Raw genomic sequence first — 13,104 nt, 5'->3', positions numbered from 1 at the left:
TCTTAACCTGGCCCTGACTAAATCAAACAGTCATAAAGAAGATAGGTGGCACTCTTCAACGACTGATATTTCTCTGTTCCCCAGGGGCACTGCAAGAACTAAATGGAAGTTGCAAACAAATAACCTTATGTGAGAACAGCAAGAACTACAAAACATATTCAACATACTAAGCTTCATGTTTGCATTCTCCAACCTCAGACATACTTACAGATATTTATAGTTCCTTTCAACTGATCATATAAATATTTCAAGCTGATTTTAAGCCATCTATTCCTCCAGAAAGTCTCCATTACATTATCCAATGACACTGGCAGATTGACATAAGAATATTACTCACAATACGATTTTGTGAAATCAATACAGTTCAGCTTCCAGCGTTATGTTTAGGAAAGGTTGTATGATTTCATTGTTATGAGCTGAAATCAAGAGGATTTAAAGCATCCTAATTTTATGCAGAACTCCAGCATTTTAAGCAGATCTTCCACTGGTTTTCTCAAAAGTGAGTCTCATCAAGGGAACTCGGGACTGCTGCCTATAAACACTCAACTCTTGATCCTGTTTACCCAAAGGTAAATCTGACAGAAGTCAGCTTCTTTAAAAAAAATAAATAAAAAAAATCAGCAGGACTAATATTGAAACTCAGGGGATAAAAATGTAAACCATCTTTAGATTTATTATGTTTATAATGGCTACAGATTAAAAGTGGGTCTTAAGAGTTGAGCACAGCAAGCACATGTCCTGTGCTGTGTACTCATACACTTTATCTCATTATTGCCCCTAATTAAACTGGGTTTTCAGGCTTTTAAAACATCATAAAGAGATACCAATGGCCCACAATATAACAATATTGCCCTATACTGTACACCAGAAAATAGAGTAATTCCAGTCCATGGTGGCCCTTATCTCTGACACAAGGGTAGGGGAAAACATTTGAATGTATATAAATGTATACCCGCAAGGTCTTTCCCATAGGCTGAAAGACCAGCTCCAAGGGTAGAAGTGGCTTTATGACAGGTAAATCATTAATCCAAATGGACTTCGATTGCACTGTCTGCCTGAGTTCACGCAAAAAACCATAATGTGGTTTGGTTCCATTCAGTGTGATGTGCAAACCCAGCATAACATGATGTGTGGCAATGGCTCTCCCCCAAATTTTAGTCAGGTGGAGATGCCAGGAACTGAACCTGGAAGGTTTTGCATGCACAGTAAGTGCTTTGCCAATGAACTCTAACCCCATTCTTCTTTGAAATTAAAGCAATACCTATTTTTATGATATTCTTTCACAAAACTATTCGTACCCAAGGCTTATCTTCTAGGAGCATGTGATTATCTTAATCTTGAAGGAAGCAGCCACTGAACTAATCTTAACTGATAACACAGCACTTAAAGGTTATTCAGGAAGATATTTAGCATAGCCCAGATCTGTTGCATTATACTGTAGTTCTCATCATCACCACCCAGTGTGTCTGTTGCCCAAGCTGGACAGGTATGGTGGGAGATATATTTCCACAACACTGAAGGACAAGAAGTTGAAATGGCTGTGCTAATATTTTTAGCAACCCTAAAAATAATCCTTTGTTCAGTATTATTGGTTGCACTGCTTTTTGTGTATATAGCCTTAATATCTACAGCTAAAATATCATAAGTTTTTGTTCCCTTAATCGTCTTTGCAAAAAAGGAAGGAAGGATGCTTAGAGAAGAATTTTTATGTTTTATGTTTAGAGAAGAATTAGGGGAGAGACTTGTCAGAAATGTGCCATCTGCTTTTAGCAGATGGATTTCTATTTGATTACTTCAGATGAAGCAAAAAAGCTTTAATCAATACAATGAAGAAAAATGGCAAGGAATTACAATTTTTCTTTAAAAAAAAGAAATCAAAGACTTTCTAAGTATTGTCCAACAAACAAAAATATATTGATATTAGTGTGCATAGAAGCAGAACTGTTGTGACTACATTTGTTTTTGTTTTTTGTAAATGCATGCTGTTTAACACAATCACACAATAGGACTATTTTTGTTATTCTCCAAATTGTTTAGCAGTCTTATCCCCAAACATTCACCCATTTACTTAATTTTGGGCAAAAGAACCATCTAGCATAAACAGAATAAACTATCAAGAGTACTGTAGTTTGTTTGGTTTTGGCTCAGCATGTTTGGTGAATCCAGCTGCTGCAATTTGTAAACCATGGTTTAAGGCTTAAAATATTCTGTAAACCCTTGTATTCATGTGCTATTCAATATGCTATAATTATACAAAACATGGCTTAGTGTGGTATGTGAACCAAGGCACTGCATTACACAAAAGAGAAGATTCTATGCCCTGTCCAACTCAAGACATGATCCAATGACAGCATATTTGGCTGACAACAATGTCCAAATTTTGGCCTAAAACTGAATCAGAGCTATTTTGCCTCCACTATCACTGGGAAAAATTGAAAGAAGCTAATCCTTGTTTTAGAGAGCCATCCAAAGCACGATATCTAATAAGATATTTTCCTCAATTCATTTTTATTTTGTCCATAGCTTTCACTGCCACCTTAGACTGTTGCTGGTCTGTTGTGTTAGCATATGATTTTATTAGTATTAGGAAGCAAAAGGTGAGTTGTAGGCAAAGAAGGGTATGGGACTGTGTCCAAGTGGTATCACTCTACCTCTTTCATGCAGCAGAATAAACAGGGAACCAACTTAGCATTTCCAACTTCTGAACCAGCCTGTCTATGTTGGTTATGCCACCCCTATGCAGCAATTAGCAGGTAATAAAGTTTAGGTTTCCAGAAATGTTTCCATATGCTGCTTTCTGTATAACAAACAGCAGTTAAAGACACAGAAGCTGGCCAGAGTAATTGTAAGAGGAGGGTCTCCCCCCTCCTTGCTCACTCACTCACTCACCAACCTGATTTATTGAAGAAGTACTAAAGGAATTACAGTATGCAATATGAATTTATGTTGCTTCTGTATTCCTTGAATATGAATAGTTGTTGAATGTACTAATATTTGTAAAACATTGGTAAGGGAACCAGCTTGTTAGTTTACTGTGCACAGGCAGAGTCTCAAGGACATTTCCATGCTAAAGAGAGAAGGGGACCCATCCTTTTTATATTGGGACTGCCAGATCTTCTCACATGTCTGTGGCAAGTGATGACTTGATGAACTAGTTGAAAAGTTCTGAAAACTATGTTGTCTGTGTACCAGGTGGTTCATTGCGCTAAATGGTTGCTTCATAAATCCTCATTATATTGCTGTTAAAAGCACAGTATGCAACAAAAAAGATAAAGTGCACGATGTAATGCAAACCTAAACAATGCTCACCTAAATATACTCTCTTTCAGTGTTAATCTACTCATACTTTAGTAGATTCAGTGTTAATCTACTCATATTCAGAAGGAGAGTCCACATTCACATGATATATTAAACCACAAACTAGCCAGCCACATTTTAGATTAGTAAATTATGTTTAAAGTTCAAAGTGTTGTGCAAACTCAGAAAATTGGTTTAACCTAATAAATCACAGTTCAGTAAACTTGGATTAATGTGGCATGCAACCATAACCAGAAATCACTGCTATCCTACTTTTTGGGTTTTCATGAATTAAGGACCCATTGTTAAATACCAGCACAGGAAAATATTCCTACATGTATCCATCCAATGTTCAAAACCTGATCAAAACCATCAGCCAAAAATGGGTAATTACCTTTCCCAGAACTATTATGAAATTTCAATGTGCATTATTTATTAATTAAAAGTATTTTTAGATCCATTTTTCTCCACACAAATCAATCGTCCTAAGGGAACTTCCAATTGTCAGAAAACAAACCACTAAATATGAATTAAAAGCTAAATTTGTCATGATTCAGATTAGAAGAGCTTTCACTGCATACATAGCATGAGACAAACCACAGGACAAAATTGAGTTTGTTTAATCTTACTGGCAGGAGGAACCCACGTGTAGCAGTAGTGTTCATTCATGATTAATCAGCATTTGTTAGGAAACTTGTTAGGATTTAATAGTTGCCCCTTAATTTATTTAGGCTGTCATGTTCTAACAAGACCAGTTATTTGGAACAAACAGATTCTGATAACGATGAATAGGGCTGGGCAAGGAGAACAGCTCAGAGAAATACTTTTTTCTCTCAATTTTTCCCATAAACATAACACAGAAACACTGAAAATCTGAGGGGCCCTTGAGGTAGTAATTTCATCTTTGAATAAAATCGTACAACCAATGTACGTTTTTAAAACAGACACATCTCTCAAACTTGCCAATCAGCTAAAAGTATTTATGATAGTTAACAGGTAAGCAGAGAGCCAGTTTGGTGTAGTGGTTAAAGCATCAGGCTAGAAACCGGGAGTCTGTGAGTTCTGGTCCCGCCTGAGGCATGAAAACCAACTGGATGACCTCGGACCAGTCACTCTCTCTCAGCCTGGGGAAGAAGAAGGCAATGGCAACCCACTTCTGAAATACCTTGCCAAGAAAACCGCAGGGACTAGTCCAGGCAGTTGCCAGGAGTCAACGCTGACTCAAAGGCACAGCACACACAAGAGGTGAGCATAGCTTGCTGACCCACCTCTGACACAAAGTCCTTCTACACTTAGTGAGTCAACACTAAGAGGCTTTTATGTCATTAATATACAGATACCTTTAATTTCACATCCCTACAGGTAGGTATTAACATTTAGATTCCATTACTGCAGCTGCAACAAAAAGGCAATTTATTTTAAAGATAATTTATTTCACTGGCAGGCGTTTCTCTGTCACAGTGAAATCCATCAGGTTCTAAAGTGAGTGTCTTTGCCTGGATCATGCCTCAAGTTATTAAAGGAAACCTTGATCTGTCTGTTTACCTAAAAAAATGCTGAAGTGTGAGGTGTAGGGGAAAAGAAGAACTTTGAGCCATTTTACAATCTTTAGAACGTTGAAAAATTCCCTCTGAGTAAAAGCTCTAACACAGGTTGTAAACTTCTCTTGACAGTTTTTGCTGCTAGAAGTAAAAACAGACTAATATTGCATGGAAAACAAATAAAATTGAAGAAACCCGATGGGGACTGTTTTCCAGTTCCTATATTAGACAGCCTGTTATCCAAGTCATGCCACGTTAATATATGAAACAACTGCAACATTTTATCACTCATAATAGGATGCTTCACAAAAGGATCGACCTCATGTTTATTTTATTCCCATAGTGCTGTTAATGTGCACTTCCAGAGAATACAGGTATTCCTTAGACTCTAACAAACCCAACATTTGACACAAGAAATATAACAAGGGAAGCAGATGTAAATGGAGGCAAAGAAATAATACACCATCAAGACAGTGAAACATTCTTAGTCTTAGTTACAGAGTCCGTTATGGAGAACACAAGAAATAGGGGAGTCTGCTAAAGGCTTTGTGAATATTTTGGATGAGATCACAGTTGGAACATATTGGAATACAAGTATGGGTTCCCTCAAGACAAGGCAACCTTTGCCAGCCTCCAGATTTCCTAAAATCCACCAGCCCCCTGGGAAGACTGAGAAGCAGCATTAACAGTCTTTAAAAGAAAGACTGGCTTTGACCTTGCTGTATCCACGATGGCCATAATGCGAGACTGAAAAATGAGAAGTGAAATGGTGGAGTAGAGAAATCAGCATTCTAAGTACTGTTAGGAAAACATTGGAACTCCCCAATTATACTAGTCCAGCCACCTCATAGATAATTAATTTCATAGATTTTGCATCCCTTTGATTTTGTATCACTGGAACTGGACTCTCCTCTCTTTTTCTTATAAATACACTCTAATTTGTATCTAAATGAACTGTTTTTGCCTTCTTGCAAAACAGATTTACCTCTTTTTTTAACATTTGCACGCACCATTTATTAACGTGTTCAAGTAGTCTTGACTTCTTTTCACGCTTACAGCTTGGGTGCCTGACTGTTATTTTCTCCTTTCTCTTTATGTGTACATGACTGCACACCATGACATATTACTTTAACTGTAATACTTTTAAAATAGGTAAAAATGGGGAAGGTTAAAGCAAACTAAACAAATTAAATACCAACAGTTGCCAATAAAATACATTTCATTCTATGATCACCATGCACCAAGCCTATTTCTTTGCCCACATAATATATATCAAAATAAAATAATTACTTTTTGGCAACTGATATTACAACTTCTGCGTTGAATCAAAACATATGAGGATATGGCATCTCCTTTCACTTTTCTTAAAAATCAAACTCTGATTTTCTTCTATTTTAAAATATAGCTATTCAAAACACAGGCAGGTAATTCATGTCAAATTCATTCACTTGTGAATAATTTCACTTTGGTTGCCTCCATAGGTCCACTGATGATCATCTCCTCCTCCTCCTCCTCCTCCTCCTCCTCAATTCATGGATTCCCTCCCATATTTCATACAGGAACTGTTTTTAAATTAAGATAAGAATATTTCACTTTTCCATGAGAGTAAAAAAAGGCACAGACTAGGTTCACATATCACACTAACTCTATCTGAGGGATCGCTTCTCTCCAATTACATCTACATCTACATCTACCTACCTTGGTTTTGGTCCTGTCAGCCGAGGAGAGCCTTTCCTGTCATGGCTCCCTCACTCTGGGACATCACCCCTCAGAAATCAAAGTGGCTCAACCCTGCTGGCTTTTCACAAAGCCCTGAAAACATGGGTTTGCCAAAGGGCATGAGGACCCAGGAGTTCAGTAGGGCCTGTGCAGTGGCTGTACTGACTGTTATGAATAGATGTGCTCACCTTGACTGTGAATTTTGAATTTTGTGATATGGTTTTATGGTTCATATTGTTTTTGTATTGTTGTATTTTTTGATGTTTTTATATTGTTTTTAATTGCTTGTGAGCGGCCCAGAGTCATATATTGAGAAGGGCTGCTAGATAAATTGGATTAATAAATAAATAAACCCATAAACTATGTTTCACCAATCTTATTAGCAGGGTTGATGCAACTCACCTCACTGATATTGATATCAGATACTCTAATCCTGTGGTATTTATGTCCTCCCCCCCCCCCCCCCAGTGTGGTAGTTTAATATTCCCTTTGTTGTTGGTTTTCTGTTTTTTTGTTTGTTTGGGGTTTTTTTTCATTTTGCTTTGCTTTAATGTTTTAACATATAACACATTGCCTAGAGGCACTTTGGCAATTCAGGTGGCTTACAAACTGATTACATAATTAAACAAGCATGCTAAGCCAAAATCCAACCAATTACATCAGTGTTTCTCAACCTTGACAACTTTAAGATGTGTGGACTTCAACTTCCAGAATTCACCAGTCAGCATGCTGGCTGGGGAATTCTGGGAGTTGAAGTCTACACATCTTAAAGCTGCTAAGGTTAAGAAACGCTGAACTACATTAGGACTTTATACGATAATGTGAATCCATCCATAGTATCTACTCAATGTAGAGCTTCTCAACCTCAAGTCATGATGGCAGGAGGTGGCAAGCAAACCTGAGCAGGGATCACAACTGGTTTTGGCTTATTTTCTCCCCTCAGCTACTTTTTCCACTTTCTGTTCTTCTTCTTTCCCCGACTGAAGAAGCAACAGCTATGTTCCAGCAGTGATGGTGGCAGCAGAGTCAGAAAGAAGCAAAGAGTTTGGGGGCTTTTTGGATTTTATTCTGTAGTACACACGGGCCTGATGGCTCCATCCAAGCAAAGCAGAGAGCAAGCTCTGACAGGATGCCAGACAGGGAAATTTGCAGTGTGGGTCAAAAAAGTCAAGATGGCAGCAGCAATGATCAACCAGCTATACCAACCTTCCTTGTGCTGCACAGAAGGACCAAAACTGGACCACCCTCAAGGGTAAGTCATTCTTCAAGGTAGAAGTCCAGGAAAAGAAGTGGAAAAGAGCTTATTTTTAAACAGTTGTAAATTCTTTTAAGATATTCTACACCAGTGTTGTAGTGGCTGGCTGGGGAATTCTGGGAGTTGAAGTCCACTCATCTTAAAGTGGCCACGTTTGGACAACACTGTTCTACACTGATTCAGTAAGCACAACTTTGTGGGATTGTTTGGAAGCTGCTATACTGACCTTTGGTTAACCCTGATATCTCTGCCTTCAAAGAGGTACAGGGGTATTTTTGTTAAGTATTGCAGTGAAACCTTTGGCAAGGATAACGTACCCTAATGAATCTACTATTCCTGCTCTTTTCATACACGTGTTCCAGAATGAAGCAGATGTAGGAGTTTTGACACTTCCCCATTCTAACCTATGCATAATTTAAAACAAACAAAATATTGAAAGGTCTTTGGCTCACCCTTAAATATCAGAGTGCAAATTCCAATCAAATCATACCTTCTCCAAATCTCAAATCTCCACTCTGACTTAAATGAAGGCTGATTCAATTTGCATAGGCCTACTGAAAAATCGTATCAACAACCTTGTAGGTTAGCCAAAAAAAAAAAAAAAGCCAAAGCAAACCACCAGATCAGTCTTCCCTAAATGGCTGCTTTCCAGGTGAATTCCCTACCGCCATGTTGGAAAGGCACCATTTTACTGGCTAGTCTAGAGAGCTATTGACAGGTTGCTATATCTCAGCTTTAGCTCTAGTAACATTATAAAGTCATAGCCCTATAAGGTAGTCAAGTCTTATAACCCTCATCCTACAAATAGCAAGGCTGAAGCCAATATACAGTAGCTAGTCTACAGAGGGGTTGCACAGTTCCCTAAATTGAAACCAAACAAGCATGATTTGTGATATTGTGTGAACCTAGTCCTTGTTGCTTGCAATTTATTGCGTGATGTGAACTAAGTCCATTGTATTTTATTTAGTAAACCATTTTTAGCAAGTGGTAGCCTACAGTTATAGCTATTTAACAAGTTCACCATAAAAATTTGAAGTATTTGAAGATCATCCTCTAAGTCACACCACAATGTTATCTCTCTTGATTTAATTAAAAACATTCAGCATAACCATTTAGTGCTGAAATTAATTTTGCAATTCCCTCTTAAGGAGATACATTTTAACAGAAGTGGTGACTTAAGCAGTCATCAGATACAATGTCTGAATTTCAACCCAAGCATGTCCAGTCATTAGTTAATTTACATTCAGAATTCCAGGCCAAGAGCAGCCTGACTGTTGCTTTGATATCTACAGTTATCTATTGCATATTTATTTAGGACTAATTTCAATAAAGGTATGTTTTATTTCCTTACATTTCCAATAGCACATACCTTATAAGGTGCTCTCCTGCATCAGGGCACTTCAAAGATTTTGGCTACAGCTCTCAGCCTTGTTGCCCAAGATTCTTTAACATCTGAGAGTTTGTGCTGAAGACCTTACATGCAAAGCACATTTTCTATCATAGAGCCTGTCCAACCTCCGCACCAACAAGATATCAAAAACCATGACTTCAGTTTGTGCTGCTGAACGAAGGGCAGGTCAACAGTGGAAGAAAACTATTTGTCCTTAAATCCTGTGTCACCAAAAATTCTGTGAACTTGGACACCTCACTTCTTTTAACTTGGACTCCTACACTTACACATTATTACTACCCAGTAAGCCCTACTCAGCACAATCAGATCTACTTCCAAACAACCATAACTGGAATATAAAAATCCTGCTTACAGTGGGCATAACATTTCATTAGCATACGTTCTATATCAAGGCCATATTTCTCCTTCACCAAATTAATTCCAGGATTCCAGAAAAATACAAACCATACCAAAAAAAAAAAAAGTTTATAACTGCCTTATGCTGATATTACTCCACCTCCTGAAAAAGAAATGGCTTTGTACAGGTGTAGCCATGGAATAGGCAGAAGGGAAAGAAATCTGCATTGTATGATTCTCTTTACACTCATACATACCTCCATGGAAGCAGCAGGACTTCAAAAAGCCTCCTTTATACACAGAAATCGTGCTCATGAATGTGTGCTGTGTGTGCCTTTAACATATTTCCACTGAAGTTCATGCTTCTAACTGGAGCATTCTGTCCTACTGGCAAAATAGATTTAGGAGAAAAGAAATCTGTTTACCAGCTGTAGCAAACTAGCCAAGTTCTGTCTGGCTGGATAGAGATGAATGCTGCAGGACATCAGCCCAAGTGGCTGGTAATTGAAGTTATCAAACATGCCTTATTTTTAGGAATAGACCTTTTTTCTCCTAGATTTCACAATTCCAAAAATCAGAATGGACATGCCCATTGTGATTGCCCAATTGACAAAACTCTGCACAAATCTAATAATGGAATATGGTCTCTTTATCTGATTAAACGTGTGTAAAATATTGAGAAACAAAAGCACTGTGGAATCTGAAAGCATGCCAAGGGCTTCCCCTCCCGGAAATTCATAAGGAAAAAAATGGGGGAGGGGAAGACAGAAATAATTTAACCCCTACTTGGCCATGAGCCCTTAAATCATTTGGAAGGCATGTGGCTCTTTCCCCCTCTCCATCAAAGAGGTAAACAAAGAACATATATCATGCCTTCTGTAACTAATAACATATTAAGAAGCTAATAGCATATGAAGAAGCAAAAGAGACGACATAGGTCCAAAACCACATCTGGCAAAGGAAATTATGTTTCCTATCCTTCCTCAACTCAACATCCCTTTCTAAGGGAAAAGCAGTGAAACAGTGACCAATTAAATGTGACAAATAAATAAATAAATAAATAAATAAATAAATAAATAAAATGCCATTACACAGATTGAGAATAATCTCAGATTTCCTTCCCAAGCAATCCTCCCAATCAGAGCAGCAAGGAAACAAAATGCTGAAATAAATTGCAATCGATATATAAAGGCAATTAACACAACTAGGCCAGGCGTTCAGGAGCAGAGATGGGGGGACATGAACACGAGAGAGTAAAATAGCCATAAGCACAACCCGAAGTGATGGGGGAATGAAATTAGGATCAGATGCTAATCGGATGCCCCCGATTCCTGCAGATCTTCCCAGAGAAGATCTTCCAATGTCTCCTTGCCAGGGCAACTTCAACAGGCTGGAGAGCAGGCTTCTCACAGCGACTGACCCAGCGAGAGCCCAACCCACCCGCTGATGTGATGCCGCTCCTCGGGCGCCGAGAATCGGGCTTCTGGTCGAGCAAGGCTCCCCAGCCTCTTCCCTCCCTCGGGCGAAACTGCCTGCCGCTGCTGTCAAATGCCAGGTTACCCACAGCCACCGGCAGAGCTTCTGGCTGGGAGGCACCAGCCGCTTCTTCGCAGTCGCCGGCTCCCAGGGAAAAGCGGGGAGGGGTGGAGGGCACCACCAAACAGCCTCCTCCAGAAATTGCCTGCCGCTCGTTCGCTCATCCAAGGCTTCGAGCCAACGAGGGGCCCCCTCGCCAAGCCCCTCTGCAAGCTTCAGAACTAGCGGCGGCAAAATTATCAAGCAACGGAGGAAGGAAGGAAGGAAGCAAGCAAGCAAGCGGTGGGCGCTGCCCCCACCACCCGGCTTCTCGCTCCAGCCAGGCAGGCAGCCTAGCCGGCGGCACCAAGCGGCTAACTGAGAGGGGAGGCAGTCAGGAAGCAGGAACTTTCGCCCGATCTAGCAGAGCCCGTCCTAACAAAGCTCCCGATTCTTCTCCTAAACGAATCTCTTTTCTCTTAACTAGCCGCCGCCGCCGCATCCTCCCCTCGGACCAGACTCCACCATCCCGCCTATGGCAGCAGGCATACGACCTCAAAAACACCCATGGTCCAGATCAAAGGAGCCCGTGCAACGCATGTTTTAAAAAGGGGATAGGGGGGAGACCTGGAAGACGGGGAAGAAAAGGATGATCTGCCGAAGGAGAGACGCGGGGCTGCGGGAGCGAGAGAGTACCTTGGATGTGCTGCTTGATGACACTTTCCAAATGGTCCAGCCTTTCTATAATCCTTAGAGTGTCTCCTTTGTCTTCCTCTAACTTTTTCTCCAAGATCGGCTCCTGAACTTTCACAGACACCGTGGCAATGTAGTTGGTTACCCAGCCCACGTAGAGCAAGCAGATGATGTTAGTCATTCCACTGAGAATCACGCATGTGGACACTAAAGTTTTGGTTTTCCTGTTGCAAACCATTCTGAGATCCCTCCATATAGCTCCAACAAGACCTGGTGCTCCGGCAGAAGAAGAGGTGGGAGAAAAGCAGCGGCAGCAAGAAAGTCAATAAAAAGGTGCGTAATTAATACCCTCCCCTCACTTTCTGCAAAAAGGGAAGCGGGTCCATCCTCAGGTCAGCGAATTCCCATCTAAATCATGACCTGCTCCACAGACGAGCAGCATTTCTCACCCACCCAAAAGCAAAGGTGAAGGGCGAGAGCTTGATTCCTCTGCTGGGATCTCCCGACTGTAACCCTTCAAAGAAAAACCAAAGGGAGAAGCGGAAACTTTGTCTGCCAAGCTTTGTCCGCTCCCAGGCCAGGCGGCTTCCCGGGATCAGCCTCACTCCGGAGCGCGCGCGAGGAGAGAGAAGCGGAGTCAGGTGCCCAAGTGTTGCAAAACTTTCTTCTCCGCCGAGCTGCCTCGCGCAGCTCGCAGCAGCCGCCGCTCCTAAGCCACCCCTTAGAAGCCGCAAGCAGACGAGTCGGCGGTGTGTGGGGGCGGATTGACAAGCCTCTCGTCCAATAAAGAGAAGGTGCTGGCCCAGAGTTCCGCGGCATCGCCGAGCTGTTGGCCAACGGGGACCTAGAAGGGGAGAGCTTCATTGGAGGCCCACCTGCTCGCCGCTCCGGCTTTCTTCGCTCGTCGGGCTCGCGCCCGGAGAATGCGGTGGTGTCTGTGTGTGTCGGTAGCTCTCGGGGAGCTCGACCCGGCGGGGACCTGCAGGGGAGTTCAAGGGAGGCAGCGAAAGTTGCGTGGCTGGTAAGTTTCAAAGGCAAAGCCTATTTGTCACGTTTAGCTTTCCCTTCATATTCTTCACCCCTTTATCTCTTCCTGTTTATTATCAGCCCCCCACAATACCGTGATTAGTTCTGCGAGGTGTTTTAAAGCCGTTTCTTTTTATGGTCTAGTAGATTAGGAATGATCAGAGAGAGCCTTGTTGATCTGAAGCGGGACGAAAACCAACGCCGCCTTCTTCGCTCCTGTAAACCTTTGGTTTCTTGACTCACTCCAAGCGTTCAGTAGCTCCCATAAGCTGGTCTTCACCGTTAGGCCTTTTGAATAGCAATAGCTATAA

At 41.0% G+C, this 13,104-nt stretch overlaps 1 protein-coding gene across 1 annotated transcript in view; it reads right to left on the bottom strand.

Moving 5' to 3' along the window:
• Positions 1-12,436, bottom strand: part of GALNT18 (polypeptide N-acetylgalactosaminyltransferase 18) — a 327,346-nt gene extending 314,910 nt beyond the window's left edge. The window contains exon 1 of the mRNA XM_088145930.1: positions 11,771-12,436. Within this exon, the coding sequence (XP_088002056.1) occupies positions 11,771-12,005 (235 nt within the window). The 5' untranslated portion in view covers positions 12,006-12,436. The remainder of the gene's footprint in view (positions 1-11,770) is intronic.
• Between the last annotated feature and the right edge of the window lie 668 nt (positions 12,437-13,104).

This window comes from Python bivittatus, unplaced genomic scaffold (genome assembly GCF_059951505.1).
Source record: "Python bivittatus isolate LINGU-HERP-01145 unplaced genomic scaffold, Pbiv_v1 ctg000480_np1212, whole genome shotgun sequence".
NCBI classification, from domain to species: Eukaryota; Metazoa; Chordata; class Lepidosauria; order Squamata; family Pythonidae; genus Python; species Python bivittatus.
Note: the sequence above shows the minus strand (reverse complement) of the source record. Positions and strands in the feature narration are given on the sequence as shown.